Source organism: Balearica regulorum, chromosome 33, assembly GCF_011004875.1.
Source record: "Balearica regulorum gibbericeps isolate bBalReg1 chromosome 33, bBalReg1.pri, whole genome shotgun sequence".
Lineage (NCBI taxonomy): Eukaryota > Metazoa > Chordata > Aves > Gruiformes > Gruidae > Balearica > Balearica regulorum.
Genome location: NC_046216.1, coordinates 245,299 through 264,680, shown reverse-complemented (window position 1 = coordinate 264,680; position 19,382 = coordinate 245,299). Strand labels below are relative to the sequence as shown.

General features: G+C 48.2%; 2 protein-coding genes across 2 annotated transcripts in view; one reads left to right on the top strand and one right to left on the bottom strand.

Annotated features, from left to right (window-relative positions):
* The window catches only part of LOC142598991 (scavenger receptor cysteine-rich domain-containing protein DMBT1-like), an 87,489-nt gene that overhangs the window by 5,868 nt on the left and 62,239 nt on the right, over window positions 1-19,382 (bottom strand). Inside the window, 2 exon segments of the mRNA XM_075738502.1 lie at window positions 93-416; window positions 1,886-2,209. Coding sequence (XP_075594617.1) covers window positions 93-416; window positions 1,886-2,209 — 648 coding nt within the window.
* LOC142599007 (CD5 antigen-like) lies at window positions 15,935-18,380 on the top strand. The gene is made up of 3 exons (XM_075738535.1): window positions 15,935-16,261; window positions 16,843-17,172; window positions 18,078-18,380. Exons 1-3 carry the CDS (start codon window positions 15,943-15,945, stop codon window positions 18,110-18,112), a joined length of 684 nt encoding a protein of 227 aa, XP_075594650.1. The 5' UTR covers window positions 15,935-15,942; the 3' UTR covers window positions 18,113-18,380.

The window sequence follows — 19,382 nt, the reverse complement described above, 5'->3', positions numbered from 1 at the left end:
GCTGCTCTAAAGGGAACAGGGCCTCCTACAGCACCTCCAGCATGACTCCACACCCCACAAAACCCATTCATGTCATGCAGAGTGGCATTTACCTGAGCACACCACACCAGCATCTTCTCCATGCACACAGTTATGGCTTCCCCAAGGTTTTGCACTGCATTCAGAGAGGGCACCTTCAGTTCCGTTGCAGGACACATCATCAAGCCAAATGGGGTCAGGCCCTGCCCCAAAGTAAGCTGAGGAAGGAGCAGATAGAGCCGTCCCGCAGCCCAGCTGCCGGCATACAACTTCAGCATCAATTATATCCCAGTTGTCATCACAGACAGTTCCCCATTGCTGGCCATAAAGCACCTCCACTCTTCCGGCACAGCGACTTGAACCGTTCACTAGTTGTAGCTTAACTGGTTTTTTCATTTCTGCATTAAAAAAGAAAGAGCAAACAAACAAACACACACAACAAAAAGAGGATCAGGGATCGCACATGGAAAGATTGCCTAGAGATCAAAGGCAAGGAAAGATGTCCGCTAGCACTGCCCAGGACTCGACAACGTGAAGGCTGATGAGTATCAAGTTCTGTATCTTCCTCTGTGGTTTCAGAGCTTAGAGTTAGAGAAATAAAGAGCAGAGACTGGCAATCCCTTATGAAACAGGACTCTGCAATTCCCCCTGTGATGTTACTCTAGGGGTGGGGACTGGCTACAGATCAAGGCGCCCATATGTCTTCCAGGCTTGTTGGTGTCTTCGTGTGAGGTGGGTGTTGAAATTCTAGTTACTCAGTGATGTCTGTGGAGCTGCTCAGCTGGCCAAATACTGGCATTTGATTCAATTGTCCAAATAAGCATTTGGCAGCAGGTGTGATGCCGTAGGTATTACCCCAGACTCCTGCCCTGTAGGGTCTAGCTTAGGGCCTGTATCTCATCTGCCAGGTTGTGTCAAATGCCCCAGGGCATCCCTAATTGCACTTGGCAACTCTGTGTAGGGAACGGACTCCTCCCTAGAGCTCCATCGCTTGCAACAGGAAGGCCGTGAGCCCCAGTGGTGACACCTGCCTTTAGGCATATATATGCCTGGGTCTTAACATGGAGCTGAATCCCATTCCAGATCCAACTAGGAGGACGTACGTTTGGAAATGTGGTTCGCTGTTCAGTGCTGAGTGGAGCAGTGTTTGGGAAATACTGACCTGAAGGAGGGCAATGGGCAGTCTGTCAACATCCCAATCCCCTTTCTACTTCCTGGTGTCCATGGCCCACTTCATGAAGATTTACTCCTTAGTTCACCATGATGTAGAGTGGTAGGGCACGCCTTCAAGGCTTCCCCAACCAGTTCCTGGAGCTCAGCAGTCATTAGCATAATGCTGTGATGTCCAGGTTAGGGCTGGCTCACAGACAAATGAGCCACAATTGAATTTCTCATCCGTGTCTCGGTCTAGAGAATAAACATATCCACCAGGAGAGAGTATTGCCACAAAATACAAATGGAAGGAGGCCATGTAAATGCTCAACTTCCCTGGCATACTTCAGCCATGAAATATGTACATGGAAAGTATGTGCATCCCGTTGGGGATCCTTCAGTCTCCCTGGCCATTGACTTCATGGTGATGGCGCAAGACGCAAGAACAATGTGGATCAGGGGAAAAAAAAAAACCCCACAGTCTCTGTTCTGCCTCAGTATTGAAAGAGCACAAACACCACCACCCCCCACACACACTGTTTAACTGGTAGAACTAAGCTGAGTAACGTTGTCCTTGGCACGGTACAGGTCAGTATCCTGAGCCCTAAGGCTAGCACTGACAGAGAAATAAAGTTTTGCAAAGAGGCTTGAAAACCTCCCTCTACACAGCACAGCCTCTTGGGGTCACACAGGGAGGGGTGTGAACGTGAGTTACCTGAGCACACAACACCTGCATCTTCTCCATGATTGCAGTTATGCTCTCCCCAGGGTCTGGTCCTGCAGGCAGAAAGGTCAACTTCTGTACCAGTGCAGTTCATGTCATCCAGCCAGATACGACCAGTTCCTTGACCAAAGTGAGCCGAGCCAGGGGCTGACAGTGCTTCCCCACAGTCCAATTGTCTGCATACGACCATGGCATCAGACAGATCCCAGCCATCATCACACACGGTTCCCCAGTGCTGTTCCCAAAACACTTCAAGGCGCCCAGCGCAGCGGTTGGGGCCACTCACAAGCCTGATGGGAGCTGAGTTGGCAACACCTGAATCCCAAAACAAGCCAAGGTGGAAAATGGGCATGAGACAAGTTTTGGCTGATAGTGGAGAACATAACATCTTGCTCTTGCAGGAATAATGCCATTTTGGGTCTGTCTGGGGAAGGATTGCCAAAATGCTCACCACTGTTTTTCCATCAGGAACATGATAAGAAAAGCTTGTGGGCTAATTAGCGGTGTCAATTTCTTGCACAGATGGTGTTAGGACATCTAACACATCTCTGCGTCTTTATAAGCAGCTGCAAGCTCTTAGTCATTTAGTTCTGACCATGGGATTCCTACTAATATGTCCCTCCCAGAGACATTCCAGATATTCAAAACCTTGGATGAGAACCAATCATTTCCAGCCATGGAACAGTCCCAAAACATGACATGCTATGTGACAACTCCACACCACAGAAACCCTAGACTGTACCATGCACGCAGTCAGGGAGATGAGAGGAAAACCTCACATTATGGTCCTTAGAGAGATGGAGGTCCCAGAGTAAGTGCCTCCACACAACTTCGCTAAAATGAGCAGCTGTTTCACCAAAGGTTTGGATCAGTTACTGCTCCTTTCACCCAGAGATCTCCAGCAGGTACCAGCTGCACCTCACAGAGCATGCAGGAGGTAGAGTCAAGTCTTCTCCATCAGCTAATCAGGAGAATGTGGTTTACAGAGAGAAGATCATTGGCCACGGAAACAGGTTTCAGACCAAGGTCTCTTGGCCCCGAGCAGCTTATTTAAATCTCCAGATCAGACATAGCATCATTCTGCATGACATTTTAGGATAGCTGCGTGTGCTGACTTATGCTCCACTCTCTACTGCAAATACTGACCTGCCAGCAGGACTCCTGCAAGGGAAGCTGAAACAGAAGAAATAGAGGATGTTAGTCTGAGTCTCATGAGCTCTGCAAAGCACAGAGATTCAGGACAGCAAAACACCAGGCAAGAGACAAGACTCTGTGTGCTCTGTGGGAGCTCACCATTGCTCTCTGACTCCCAAACCCAGCTGTCAATGGGCTTTGCTCATCCTAGTGCATGTCCATGGGACTTTCTTGATGAAGAGATCAGACAAGGACAGAAAATGTAAAAAACAAAAAAAGTCTACTGGAAAAAAAAAAATGTTTGGGCAGATAATGTGAAAATACTGCAACAGAGCAGATGGGATTCCTCTTGTCCAGATTCAATCACCTGAAAGTCAGTGTCCAGGCATATTACATTACATTACATTATATTCTAGACTAGACTAGACTAGACTAGACTATCTAGGCTCCTGTGACAGCCAGTGGCAAGAGTGGAATCATGGCTGAGGCACAGCCATCTCATCCTAGGGTTGGTGTCCAGAGCAGAGGGTCAAACTGGGGCTGGAGGTGCTTGTCTCTCCCTGGACACTCTGGATGTGACACCCAGCTCTTATCAACAGCCAGGCAAGAGGTACACCGTGGAAGGAAACTGCTGAAATTGTGATGAGTTGCAAGCAGCATGACTTGGTGGTTTTCTCTCTGTCAGGGCCAGACCATGGAGAAGCATTGCCCTCTCTGAACTTCAGGCAGGCACCCGACAAAATTAACTCCAGGACTGCTGTCAGGAATGCAGACATGAATGCAATGAAATGCAACGGGAAGAGCTATGGGCCTGCTAACGGGATCGTGCAGAGAGGCATCTTCAAGGTGGAATGCATCTGGAGGCTTGAGCAAAGAGACTTGTTCCCTGAGGATTAACTAGAGGTTGAAGCAAACCCTGGGAGGGAAAGCCTGAGGAAAAGCTTGCCAGGATCTGTTTTTCCTGGAAACTCAGGAGAAGGGGACTTTGTGCCCACTGTAGAAGGTCAACAGCAAAGAAAAGCTCAACACAAACAACCACTTCTGCTCCTAAATGCAGCAGTCTGGCAAGATCCCAAGCACTGACCAACGACTTTGGGCAAGGGCAGAACTGCTGACACCAGGACAAGCATTAGCATTGTTGCCCGCATAAGTCTTTTTTCCATCTGCCTTTTTTTTTTTTTAGCTACTTTTAACATATATGGACTGAGATGTCTAATGGTTATCCTCCTTCTCTGTAAATTTTTTACCATGAGGACAGTGAAACTCTGGCACAGCTTGCCCACAGAGGTTGTGGATGCCCCATCCCTGGAAACATTCAAGGTCAGGTTGGATGGGACTTTGAGCAACCTGATCTAGTGGAAGATGTCCCTGCTCATTGCAGGGGGCTTGGACTAGACGACCTTTACAGGTCTCTTCCAACCCAAACTATTCTACGATTCTATGAATCCACACAGACTAGGAATCCACAGCTGTGAAACAGGGGAAGGGAACCCCACCCTTGTGTGCTGCTGTCTTTGCTCATGAGGCCTGGGATTCAGTTCCCAAATGAGACACTGCTCAAGGTGTCTAGGTATTGGTGCCAAGGTGGGGCAGCATCCAGCTGTCCGCCTGTGGCTGTCTAGTGACATTTGAGGGGATCTGAGTGTCCACACAGCCATCAGATATGGATCAGATATCACCGATTGCCTTTCATTTCCTCTCCATGTCCCATTTCCTTTGTGGTTTGGGCTGTAGAAGAAGCAATAGTGGAAGACAAGAACCATTGGCAAAGAGATGCTAAGCCAAAAGCAAAGAGAAAAAAATATCCCATCTCACTTACCCCCAAGACATGCCAGGAGCACAACCCTCATGTTGGCAGCAAAGATACTGTGTGCTCGTTGTCTCCACAGGAGAGCAGGGCAGGGCAGAGGCAGGACATACCCCCAAGGAACCAGCTATTTGAGAAATCATGGCTCCTCCCCTCCACTCCAAAAAACCTCCCTCTGTGCCCAGTCCATGGTGCTCAGGATTGTGAAATTGGCCTGGTTCAGGAATCTGCTGATTTTACTCAGTGGTGCCCAGTGACAGGACAAGGGGCAATGGACACAAACTGGAACACAGGAAATTCCATCTGAACGTGACAAAAACCTTCTTCAAGGGTGACAAAGCACTGGAACAGGCTGCCCAGAGAGGCTGTGGAGTCTCCTTCTCTGGAGAGATTCAAAACCCACCTGGATGCCATCCTGTGCAACCTGCTCTAGGTGATCCTGCTCTAGCAGCGGGGTTGGACTAGATGATCTCCAGAGGTCCCTTCCAACCCCTACCAATCTGTCCAGGGAGTGTGTTGGAGAGACAAGAGTTTGTACAGCTCTGAGGTATTCCTCTGCTTAGACTGTACAACCCAGAGACTACAGACCACCTCTTTGTCTTCCCCATGCCAAGGAAGAGTGTGAAGATACCCTCGGGAGATGACAGACAAGGAGACAACATCCCTGGCAGAAATGGAGGCTGGGAGTGGGTGACAACTCACAGGGAAGGTGAATGAGGGTCAGGGTAGCAAGTCTTTCCTTTGCAAAAGACAGTCCAGCAGGTGCAAGATGAAGGTGATGGGCCAGAAACGCAGGCCTGAGTAAATACAAATCGCAGGCTACAGAGGATCATGGCCTTCTCAGAGACATGTATCAGTCCGAGTTTAAGTCAGGTGCATATTAAATTCAGTATCAAAGCTGTGTGTGGTGGAGACCATTGCATCCAGCTGAGCGCAAATGAATCATGGAAACATAGAATAGTGTGGGCTGGAAGGGACCTTTAAAGGTCATCTAGCCCAAGCCCCCTGCAATGAGCAGGGACATCTTCCACTAGATCAGGTTGCTCAAAGCCCCGTCCAACCTGACCTTGAATGTTTCCAGGGATGGGGCATCTGGGCAATCTGTGCCACTGTTTCATCTCCCTCATCACAAAAAATTTCTTCCTTATATCTAGTCTCAACCTACCCTCTTTTAGTTTAAATCCATTCCCCCTTGTCCTAATGCAACAGGCCCTACTAAAATGTCTGTCCCCATCTTTCTTAAAAGCCCCCTTTAAGTATTGAAAGGCTGCCATAAGGTCTCCCCGGAGCCTTCTCAGCACTCCTGGGAAAGATGACGGTCACACAGACATCTCCTAAACAGAAGTGTCCGGGTTTCAGCAGGGATAGAGTTAATTTTCTTCCTAGCAGCTGGTATGGTGCTCTGTTTTGGATTTAGGATGAGAATAATGTTGATAACACACTGATGGTTTTAGTTGCTGCCAAGCAGTCAAGAACTTTGCAGCTTCTCATCCTGCCGCACCAACAAGAAGGTGGGGGGCACCCAAGAAGCTGGAGGGGACACAGCCAGGACAGCTGACCCAAACTGGCCAAAGGGATATTCCATACCATATGACATCATGCTCCGTATATAACGGGGGGGGTTGGCCAGGAGGCAGGGCAGCTTGGGAACTAGCTGAGCATCAACTTCAGGTGCTGAGAAATTGTGCTGTTCATCACTTATTTAGAATATTATTATTATTATCATCATCATCATCATCATCTCCCTCTTCTGTCCTACTAAACCCTCTTTATCTCAACCCATGAGTTTTACCTTTTTTTTTCATTTTTGCTTCTCTCCCCCACCCCACTGGGAGGGGGCAGTGAGCGAGCGGCTGTGCAGTTGTTTTAGCTGCTGGCCCAGCTATACCATGATAAGGTGGACCTCCTGGTCCACAAGTCTCAGGTGAAGTTTGCTTTTTTCGCAATACCCATAGGTTGTTGCACCACAGCCTGTTGTGCTTTGATACTGATTCTTGGGTTCTTCCTGCTTGTGGGAAGTCCAGCCAGTAATTCCTGGTTCATATTTGTACAGTTGATTACTCACTTGATAGTTAATCCCAACAAACCTGTATTTGTTGATAACGTGGGCTACGGGGCCCATGTCAAGGACATCACTAGGAAACTCCCCAGCCTGGTACAGCCCTCTGACTATTACCCACTGCTGGTCCTCCATGTGGGTGGGGATGAAGCAGAGACACATACCATGAAAGCAATCAAAAGGGACTTCAGGCTCTTAGGGCAGTCACTGAAGGATTTGGGGGGCGCAGGTAATATTGTTCTCCCTCCTTCCAGTTAAGGGCAGCAATGTTGGGTGTAACAGGCAGAGACAGTCCATAAATGCATGGCTCCGTGGCTGGTGTCAACACCACAACTTTGGGTTCTTTGACAATGGGGCGGCCTGATGAACCCTGATGGGATTCATCTCTCAAAGGGGGAAGAGGATCTTTGCCCAGGAACTACCGGGGCTCATTGACAGAGCTTTAAACTAGGCTTGAAGGGGGAGAGGGATAACATCAGGTTTGCCAGCGACATGTTGTGGGATGAATGTGCCCAGGTTGGCGGGACGGGGCACTGGCAAGGGCTCTCGGCCTACAGCTGAGAGACGTGCTGGATGCACTACAGCACGCTCGAAGCCTAGAGGAGAAGCCTAGCTCGAGCCAGGGGCTCCAGATGCAGCAGGAACCAACAGGATAACACTGGGAGAATACACCAAAAGAATTCCAGCCACCCCAGCCAATAAGTCAGCCTCATCAGGCACACAACTGAAACGCCTCTACGCGAATGCACGGAGCATGGGGAACAAACAAGAGGAGCTGGAGATGTGTGTGTGCCTGCAAGGCTATGACCTTATTGGCATTACAGAGATGTGGTGGGATAGCTCCTATGACTTGAGAGTTGGGATGATAGGGTACAGGCTCTTTAGGAAGGACAGGCAGGGCAGATGAGGAGGGGGTGTCGCCCTCTATGTCAATGACCAACCAGGAGTGCATGGCGCTCCACCTGGGGATGGACGAGGAGCCCACCGAGAGCCTATAGGTCAGGATTAAAGGGAGCGCTGGGGCAGGGGACATCATAGTGGGGGTCTGCTACAGGCCACCTGACCAGGGGGACCGAGCAGATGAAGCCTGCAGATAGGCAGATAGGAGCAGCCTCATGCTCACAAGCCCTGGTCTTTATGGGGCACTTCAACCACCCCGACATCTGCTTGAGGGACAACGCAGCTGAGTGCAAGCAATGCAGAAAGTTCCTGGAATGTGTCGATGACAACTTTCTCCTCCAAGTGATAGAGGAGCCCAGAAGGAGAGGTGCCATGCTGGACCTTATTCTCACCAATAAGGGGGGGCCGGTAGGGGACGTGAAGCTCAAGGGCAGCCTTGGCTGCAGTGACCACAACATGGTGGAATTCAGGATCCTCAGGGCAGTGAGGAGGGCGCGCAGCAAGGTCACTACCCTGGACTTCAGGAGAGCAGACTTTGGCCTCTTCAGGGATCTGCTTGGTAGAATACCATGGGACAAAGCCCTGGAAGGAAGAGAGGCCCAAGACAGCTGGCTTCTAATCAAGGGTCACCTCCTCCAAGCTCAGGAGCGATGCATCCCAACAAAGAGGAAGTCAGGCAAATCCACCAAGAGGCCCCCGTGGATGAACAAGGAGCTCCTGGGCAAAGTCAAACAAAATAGGAAGCCTACAGAGGGTGGAAGCAAGGGCAGGTAGCCTGGGAAGAATACAGAGAAACTGTCCGAGGAGCCAGGGATCAGGTTAGGAAAGCCATAGATAGAAATTAGTCTGGCCTGGGATGATTTCATCATCAGACCTGCTGTGTTCATCAAGCTTTACTATCCCTGGCATTCTTGGGGTGAACACTCAAGCATTTGTTGAGTTTCGCCATCGGACCTGCTGTGTCAAATGTGCCTCTGTGCACCACTCCATGCAGCCAAGGCATGAACCAGCTCATGTTCACACCGCTGAAGGTTAGCACCACACAAAGTGGACTAGCTATGCTCATTCTTCATGGTGCTTGGTTTGGTGGGTTCTTTGTTCCACGCCTGGGGATATATTTGCATTGTTTTTCAGCTCAAAATGGTCGAAGTAGTAGGAATTACTTCTTTTAAGCCTGCCAGAGAGTTGTTTTCTATAGAATGAAGATGAGACATGTTGGGTGCACTGGGGAGTGGCAGGGAAGTGTGTGCATGGGGAGAGCAGAGCTGTCTACAACAGAGCCAGAGCTGAGAGAGGCAAAAGCAGTCTGATACCTCTCTACGCAGCTTGTCTGGGGTGAGCTCTGGTGTGAACTGTCCCTCAGCTGGGCTTGGCCTTTCCCTGGGGAAAATATGTGCTTTGGTCTAGAAGACAGGGTCGGATAGGATTAGCATGTGTGCCATATAAACACAGAAGGAACGATCAAGAAACTAGTTGACGAAAAGATATTGTGTCTGGGACCTGATGTCTGTGCCCTGCATTCTCTCTCGGGAGGCCATAAAAACATGTTCCCCGAGCATAGTGATTACTTTCTATGGCCTAATGGATTTTTAATTAATCTTTTAATGGATTATTAAAATGGCTTATTAAAACAAAAAAAGAAAAAAAAGTCCCTCCAGAAAAGGCAGAGATGCTGCTACAGCAATAAGGAATGGGGCAGATCTTCTTTGTCATTAAAAACCTCCATGATTGCAGTACATGGAGAGGAAGAGCAGAAGTCCTTCCTCCACTGAGGCACTATATGGTCTGCTGTATATCCAAGGACAGGGAACTTTAATGCCATTAATTAGAAGCAACCAACGCCTCTTGTAAATACGGCAGCCATGCAGTCATCGGCAAAATTAGAAGTATTTTCTACATGTTCCCCCAGGAGTGCAGCAAGTATTCAGCTTTCTTGCAAAAGGACTGCTCTTTTGAAAACTTTAGGTAATGCGATATGCTGATAAAAGCAGACTGAAAAATAAATCCATGAGGAGTGTGCAGAGTTTGAGAAGTGGCAAATATTGGCTTTGAGCGGCATAGGACACTTGTTTTTTTAAGACAACCAACTAAAGCAGCAGTTTCCCTTTCGATTCTGCTTTGTTTTCCAAGCAAACAGGAGAGAAAATGGGATTAAGAAATGTTTAAACACTTCAAAGAGGAATGTTAACCCACCTCCGGGTAGGAGGTTAATGGTGGAAGTGGGAAATTAAAGTAACCCATCACCTTCCCTGCTTTGAGTTAAGAAATAAATTAAGCAAAACTAAAGACTACAGGGAAAACCTCAAAGTATTACCATTTTTTCTTTCTTTGCAATCTGAGTGGGTATCTGCATTTTTCAGAGCAGCCCTAAAAGAAATTTATCTGCTTTTTTATATAATCAACAGTTAATAAATAACTGTAGGTTTGCCCACCTCCAAAAAGTAAGCATACTAGCCTAAATAATTATTAAACATTAGGTAACAAATATGTTTGTAAACACCTTGGCATGGATGAATTTGTTAGTTAAAAAATGGCATCATCTGTATTTTAGAAATACATAGATCATCATACTCAAAGGCATTAAAATATTGTAAGCAGTGTTCGGTTAGTTAAGATATAGAGAAAACAAACAGAAAAAAATATTAAGTGTTAGATATTTTTAAATCTTCTTCTTAAAAAAACCCATCCATATTACTGGGGAAAAAAGAAAAAAAAGAAAAGAAAAGAAAGGATTTTAAACTGCAGCCAGGCCATTTAAGTTAAACTTTAAGGAAAAGCCTGTGATTATACAGATTGACAAGTATTAAAAACATTAACACACAACAATTCCAGATCAAATATTTGAAAGCTAAGAATGAATTTATGCATGCTAGCCTTTTATAACATAGTGATGAGGTATGACTATATTAAATTAATTTCTTCAGCACTAAGAAATCCCAAACTTACCCAAACCAGAATCCACAGCAATTTAGAATGAATCAAAATTAGTTACTTAATCAAAGTTATCACTTTAAAATGAATTAAAGTAGAAACAGAGCAGTGAAGTCTTGTTAAAGAAAACTCATTTGTGATAAAGTGGAACAGAAATCGAACACATCACGCTTTCCAGGGGCCCGTGCAATTCCTCTGCTGCTGCAGCTCCAACAAGACATTCTCCCCATGTTGCCCTAAAACTGGGGTTTGTTTACCGGGTGTGCAACACACCAATATACACACAGAGCAGAAGTATCTTATTGCATATTTGTGCAGATGTGGGTGTCTGTCCAAAGACGGCACGCCAAAACTCCAAATCAGGGGTTATTTATACATACAACATTAACACATTCATCTTTCTAATACATATGCATTGATGTTCTAGTAAATGATGGGGTTAGATTTCTTTGTCTAGCATGCAAACTAGAACACATGCTCAGTTCTTTTCTCCACCTTTCTCTTTTGAGTAGGTGGGATAATTGGGGCAGGAGGTCCACGGGTCGGTGGTCACAATTCCCCGTGCCGGAATTACCTTTCCCCTAGTTTCCCGGTACCATTGGCAAGTCCAAATGATTCTTCAAGACTTGGTGGTCAAACTAGTAATTTATCAGTTACACTTCTACTTCTTGACAATCACATCTTCGTTAGTACATTGTTTGGATAAACATTAACTAGCACAAGGGTAGGACTATACAATGGTCGTCCTTAGCAGCAATAGTCTGGGTTACATTTGATTTTGCTGTAACAGTCAAGGTGGTCCTCCAGGTGATATTAGAAGATAAAAGAAGAGCCTCCCTTTTCTTCTGCAGGTCACGGGAAGCTGCATTATCTCTGACAAATGGCATGCTTTCCCTAGAGATGTGCAGTTCCCTTTATGAAGTGTTCATTTTCATCCAGCCAGTCGCCACAACTGCACGTCTCTGATGACCAGGGCAGTAGATATTATTCTGTATAAAGCATGAAAGTTTTATTAGCGACTATTGCTTTGCGATGAAATGTGCTCTTGGAATTAAGTTCCCTGCCCCCCAAAAAACCCTTAGTACCAAATATGCTTACACCATTACAAGTCTCACCATTAATTTCTTCTTTTTTCATTTGAATGCTACAAAACACATACATGTGTAACTAAGCTGACAAGAGAACCTGGAAAAAATGAGCTGTACCTGGACACCTGTCAATACGTGGTGATGATGCGCAGTGAAGTGAAGGTCCAGAGCTTGAACACCTCCACACCTCTGCTCTGGCAGGATTTGGAGCTTGTGTCTGTAGCCACTCATCCCTGGGTTTCTGCCCTGGTACTTCCAGTCTGTGGTGGGCTATCTGCAAGCAGGACTTTTGCTGGAAGAGGGTGGATGAGCATCCGAGGAGCTTCTTGCTCTGCAGATGGAAGAAACTCTTTGGCTTCTTTTCCAGGCAAAACTTCAGCGTGTAGGACTCCATCCATTCTGCATACAAGACAGCCTAAGGGCAGACTCCCATTCATACAGAAAAGGGTCAGTCAAGACACAGAGACCTAGAAAGTCTCTGCAGCTTCAGGAAAGCTCACCTCATCCACGACCAGGCTAGATATGCATACGCATACCAAAGACCTTGCCTTCGGGTGATGCATCAGCCAAGAGTTGGCGAACCCTGCCCTCCATCTCCACTATCCTACAAATTAACCTCTTGTGTGCCTGCTGTGACCCTCTCCCATGACTGTTTCTGGATGCCAGTTCAGTTGTGTCACTCAGAGAGGGGTCACGAGTTGATGTAGAAAAAGAGGCAGAGGCAGGCTACTAACGGAGTCTGGGAATTAATGAGTTGGTGGCTAACAAAAGCACAGTGTTGATGGGATGGATGGTCTGGACACACCCCAGCCAAACATTAGCCCTCACTGTTTGTCCAGGGCCTTTCTTCAGAGCTGGTAAATGTTTCACCACACCCCAGTACCAACGTACCTTCTTGGTATCATCCTCATCACCGCTTAAGAATGGGCTGTTATTTGCAGAGAGGTGTTTCCGAAGGTTTTGCAAGAGTTTCATGGATCTCTCCTCCGCCATCCCTTTTCCAGCTTGCAGATCTCACAAGCGATCTTGCTCGCTGTCTCCATCTACACACAGATGTCATCCATGAGGCATAACATGGCATAACAGCTACAACACAGAGCGTGTCATTGCTGGTCTAGTGCGGGACAGCAGAGATGGGAGTGACGCCGTGCTGGTCAGGATGGCCCTCCAGGTGCTCAGAGGAAAAAAACAAAACCAAACAAAACAAACCCAGGTTGCATGGGTACAGTTATGTCCTTGAGCAGCTCCTTATTGGCAACTTTCTGCTTCATGCCCCAATTTAGTTTTGGCCCTTATTCGCTATCATCCAAGCACACTCCCAGGAAGAGGCTGACTGTAAGTGTGCACTAGCTATTCCTTTGAGCATTAAGCTTCTGTGAGCAGAACGGGAGAGGGTTTTTGCTGTCACTGCTGGAGGCCTAAGCAAGAGGAGTGCCAGAACCTCAGCCAAAGCAAGGTGCTCATGGAAAAGGATGTGGCACTTGATTTCTCCCAAGATATGCTTCAAGAATGAGGAACCCATCTTGTTTCTGCAGAGCTGTTCTGTGCTTGACAAAGATTTGCTTTGTTTTACTGGTTAGTTGGAAGCTTTAGGAGAGCTGTAATGAATAATGACAGGTCTGTTGTCCCAGAGAAAGCCTGAGGAACCTCACCAGAGTGAGTGATGCTGGGAGAATAGGGAGGAATTCACATGCTATTTACCTTGACAAAGAAAACATTTACTTCTGAGAGCACCTGAAATGACCCTCTCCATTGCAGTTCTACTCTCAGGAACTTAAGGCCACAGGAAGATACCTCAAAAAGAACAAAAAGAACACACTAAGAGATGTTAATGCTTCAGGAATTGGAGTTAACATTTGAAGAAATTAAAAGTCATGTATTTGAAGTGAGAACTAAATTCCTGAATTGAAATGTGTAACTTACACTAGAGAGCTTTTTAAAAAAGATGAGTAATTTGTTCAATAGGTATCTTCCTCAAGTGGAAGAGAAGATCAAATACTAACACAATACGTTTTGCCTGCGTAGTAATCTATCGCATTATTTTTTACACAAGAAGATGACTGCACCTGAACTTAGAAGATGTCAGTCATCAAAATCTGGCTGAAAAATATCACTCAACAAATGTTTACAACTGAAAAAGCAAATGAGCTTTACAGCCCTAAAAAAAAAAAAAAAGGTTATAACTCTTGATACCAAACTTAAACAAGTCATAAGAGTTGGGCCATTGTTAGCCCTTGGCAAAATTGTGCCGTTGCCTTATCTCAGTTGGCAGACAGCCTCATCTAGTGATCAGCAAACAGCACATACCTCCAACAGCCATAACTTTTGACGATCAGTTCCTGTGCCTTTCATCACCCTTACAAACTGATGTTTATAGAGAAAAATCCTTTCCTACTTTGCCGGAGGGATGTAACGTTTGCAATGACTGATGTCAAAAATGTGCATGCGTTAGAACATGATGTTTTAATATGAAGGATCAAGCATTCTGCACTAATCAAACCCCTTTCTGTGTGCAAAGCCAAGTTTTGTAAACAAATCAGTGTCTACTTAAAGCTACTTTGGCAATTACACTATAGGACTTAACTCCTTCATGAACTGTTTAATGCCTCAAACTCTCAAAGGTGCCGAACAAGTAGAAGTCTTCACTCTCACACAGCACGCCCAATTTAAGATAGCTAAAGACTTCAATGAAACAAATTTACAGCCATTTGTTCCTAATGAACTTCCCAACACACGTACATGTGCAGCACCAATAACTTACACAGTAGTGCCTCAGCCTCAATGAACATACGGTGTTAATATTTCTCAAATGCTAAATAGTTGGTGTCTGGTGGGAAATTGGGTGGGGGGTGGGGGGTGCATTTCCTGTTTGTTTCTAGCTTAGTTGTACAAACACCGCTAGGCAAAATTCACAAGCACAACTACAGGCTGAGAGCAGCCCCCAGGAGAAGGAAGGACTTGGGGTTGTTGATTGATGAAAAGTTCAACCTGAGCCAGCAATGGGCACCTGCAGCCCAGAAAGCCAACCGTGTCCTGGGCTGCATCAAAAGCAGCGTGACCAGCAGGTCGAGGGAGGGGATTCTGCCCCTCTACTCTGCTCTGGTGAGACCCCACCTGGAGTACTGCGTCCAGCTCTGGGGCCTCCAGGACAAGAAGGACATGGAGCTGTTGGAGCGAGTCCAGAGGAGGCCACGAAGCTGATCAGAGGGCTGGAGCACCTCTCCTGTAAGGACAGGCGGAGAGAGTTGGATGGGTCTTTGGGCAACCTGGTCTAGGAGCAGTAACTGATCCAAACCATTGGTGAAACAGCTGCTCATTTTAGCAACGTTAAACCAGAAGTCAGGATATCCTTGATGCTGGGATCTGATCTCCATGAGATGGAGGAATGCCTGGGGTCCCCTTGGCTCCATGAGCCAGTGTGGAGGTGCTTCAGGGTTTCAGACCCTGGCACTTTTCAGTCCGTGAGTTTCTTGCACTACAGCACCCCAGATCCCTGCAAAGGGAATACGGAGAGATTTGGTTCTTCGTACTAGGGTGGCAAACAGCATTGTGATTGGAGGTTTGGCAGCTGGAGCCAAGTTTGGAGGGAGATGGCGTGTCCTGGTGGGTTCAGCAGCAGGAACAGGACTCAGTAGGTCCCTTCCACTCCCGAGTGCTGACTATCTGTAGGTCCACAACAGCACCCAGCAGTCACTGCCAAGAGCTGAGCAAACCCAGCCCTTCCCTTGGGGAATGGGTAGAAACGTCTCAGTTCTCTCCTCCCTGCTTCCAGGCCTTGTAGCAGCGTTTGCTGGGAGACACTGGCCTTAAGCATGGGGAAACTTACCCAGAACATGAATGCGCTGGGGTAGGTTATTTGGGGGGGGCTACACCTCTCCCTTTATGTCTGAAAATGAACCCTGTGATTTGTATCTCAAAACAGCCTTCTGGTCCCACAAACACCTATGCCTTTTGGCCATTCCCAGTTCAAAACCCAGCTCCCAACCACGAAAGACTTGGGATGCTAGAATACCCTGGGCTTTTCTTCCTCCTCGTTTGGCAATAAAGAAAGCCTCACTGGGGAAGAAGAGCCCTCTTTCTCATTCCCTGCCTTTACCTGGGGTGTCTGCTCTCTCCAGAAGATGTGGACATGACCAAACTTGAGATTCGCCTGGTGGATGGTTCCAATCCGTGCTCTGGGAGAGTTGAGGTGCTTCACAAGGACGTCTGGGGGACCGTCTGTGATGACCAGTGGGATTTACGGGAGGCGAGGGTTGTGTGCAGGCAGCTGGGCTGTGGGACGGCACTATCAGCTCCTCGGGAGTCGAAATACGGAGAAGGCAAAGGCCAAATCTGGCTGAGCGACGTGAACTGCACAGGGACAGAAGCGTCCCTCACCGAATGCGAGGCGAAGCCATGGGGAGACAACATCTGCAATCATGTGGAAGATGCTAGTGTGGAGTGCTCAGGTAACACCCCCCTCCATCTCCCATCCTGCAGATGCTAGGCAGTAGGAAGGGCAGATCCCACCACACACATGCCCCCTGCCTAAATCAGGGCTGGTCCTAAGCCCCAGTGCGGTTCTGTGGATGTCTACTGGTGGGAAGAGAGGGATACAGCTGAATAACTCATCCCATTGCTGGGTGCCAGCCCTGTGAAGCAGTGCAGTGGTCACCCATTGAGCCAGGGGGGGAAAACGTGGATGTACCTGACCCAGGGGCAACATTAAATCCTCTCCTGCCTGAGAGTGCTCTGGTCCCTTGTCCCACCTCTGGCCTGCAGGATGACTATCATCAGCCGACTCCTTGAACCAGACACACAGTAGAGCTTGCAGCCATCCATGAAGACCAGGATAGCTTCCTCCTGCTCTTTCCCACCGCCCCTCTCCCTGGGTTTTGTGTCTTCCTCCCCACCCCAGAGAAGCCCATCCCTTGCCACATCTCCGGTGTGCTCAGAGACACCAGAGCCTCTACTGAGCAGGCAAGCTTTCCACAGGCAGCGGGGTGTGTAGGAGGCTCCCTTAACCTTTATTTTCTGGGCATTGGTGCAGAAGTGGACATTCCTGAGGAGGGGCCTGTCCGGCTCGTGGATGGCCCAAACAAGTGTGCTGGGAGAGTTGAGGTGCTCCATGAGAACCGGTGGGGCAGTGTGTGTGACGACCACTGGGACATGAAGGACGCCAAGGTGGTGTGCAAGCAGGTGGGCTGCGGGTCACCGCTGTCAGCTCTGGGAGGTGCCCGCTATGGACGAGGGTCGGACATCATCTGGCTGGATGATGTCGAATGCAATGGGACGGAAGAGAGCATCTTTGACTGTCAGGCCAGGCCGTGGGGTGAACACAACTGCTATCACGGAGAGGACGCTGATGTTGTTTGTGCAGGTAACTACCCGTCACCGTGGCATCTGAGGTGATGTGGGGACAGGGTCAAACACTTCTAGCAGAGTCAGCAGGCTGGGCTGCAGGGGACAGAAGGGAGGAGGGCTCCCCCCAGCTCAGGATAGTGCTGGTGGAGGCAGGGAAATGGATAGAGCAGAGAGCCGTAAGGAATATAGAGCGTCTGGTTAGGATGGATGTGGTGGGACCAGCTGGTGGGAGAGGGGCATCAGTAGAGCGGGGGGAAACACACCGGTGACAGTCTGGCTATGGGGTGGATCCTGCTTGGGGAGATGCTGACAAGGGACTTTTGTGTAGGGCAAGGCTCCTAAAGGGCAGAAAGAGGGAAGGTAGGGCAGCTTCTGGGGCTGGAGGTAATGACGAGCATCTGTGGGGGCAACGGTTTCTGGGGCGAGATGCCTCTGTATCGGTACATCATCAATACTAAGTAAATGTCTGAGCTGGACTCTCTGGAGCTCTTGGGAGCTGAGTTCCTGACTTCTCATGCCCTGATTCTTGGGAGAGAAGCTTAGACAGGCCCTGCATGGGTGAAGGGAGGAATCCCTGGGGGTCTTTGGCTGGTGTCGTTATGGATGAGCAGGGCTGTAAGGGCTTGGATTTCACCTGGGTGCTGCACCGGGTCATGCTGTCAGGACCACGTGCTGCAGTCCTCTGGAGGAGGCAGTGCGTTGTGCATCAGGGTCAGAGTCTGCTCTTCATGCAGCCCTGTCCTTGCTGCCACAGGGCCCTGTCCAAAGCTCAGGTGTTGGGTTCCCGACAGCCCCAGGTTCTATAACCCAACCCAGGGACTCCCTTTGGGAGCAGAGTCCTTGTCACTTTGGGGAGGGAATTCTGGTGTCAGGGTGTTCCTGGGAGCAGATTTTGCTTTACCTTGTTCCCCTTCTCTGCAGTTAACAAGAACCTGGAGGAGCCAGAAGCGCCGTGATTGCCAGACTGGCCCCACTGGGTCGTGCTCGTCTTGCTGCAGGAAGATGGGCCAGCAAGATTCGGCCGAGAAGGCAAAGGGCAGGGATGTTGCAGAACCACCAGTGTGCCATAACGGGATCCAGGGTTTGGCAAAACCATTCCCTCTCATCCTTTGAAGGATCTACAAACGTGGTGATAACCGCACTGATGGAAAACCCAGCTCAACACATTATTCCCACTGAAAAGCAAACATCTCAAAGGATCAATAAAGTTCCCCTCAAACGGAACACATGGCTGTCTCATAAATTGCTCGTGGACCTCTGCTGCCTGAGCACATATCTGGCAGAGAGCTGTTGCTCCAACATGATGACTATCTATGTGATGAACGAATACAATGAATATTTATACCAGTGCTATGGCAGCATGCCATTTCTCAGCTCTGCAGAGAAGCATTTGCCTCCGCTGACATTCAGATCAGTAACAAGGGCAGCCATAAGAGCCTTGGGATGTGAACATTGCACAACACAAGCTTATCCAGGAAGGGTTGTCTGTCCCTCCTTGGAACGGACCAAGGGGAATTGCCCTCCATAGGGAACAATTCACCTTTTCCTCCTTCAGTTTTCCCACAGACCAAAGCTGGCACTTGACAACGGGATAATTTCCCATTTCAGTGATGACCAATCAAGACTTAGCCTCCAACAGAGATTTTTTTTTGCGATTTGTTGCTTTCCAAAAAGCAACGTGCTTTGTGCCCATCGGCACACTGCAAATGCTTTACCCCCAGCAAAGAGCAAAGTTCTTCAGCTCAATATCAACACCTCCAAGTTAGTTGACCAACTCAAGCTAGTTTTACGGGAAGGACAGATGACTGGGTCCTCTCCCCCACCTACCCCCAGACCAGTTCATCCCATTCCAAAGCAGGTCTAAAGCAGCTCATATCATCATGCTTGCGGGAGGTGCCCTAGTTCAGTGTGGCTCTGGGGAGGACAGAGATGAGGTGAAGCTGGTGGTAATCTGACCATGACACTGAGCATCACACAGACTCACAGAACACGAAGTTCAGGTACATGTCTACTTTTTTTTTTTTTCTTAAACAGACAGTGAGAAGAGGCACAGAAATGGTTTAAGGCTTAGAGGGCCACAAGGTTCGGTCTGTCTTATGAGAGGGCAAGCTACGTGAGGACTTCACTGCAGTAACTGAACACTTCTGGGGGGAGGGTACTGGCTACTCAGGGCTGTCCAAACCCATACAGCAAGAGCCAAATGTTTGTATTCTGTATCCATACAAT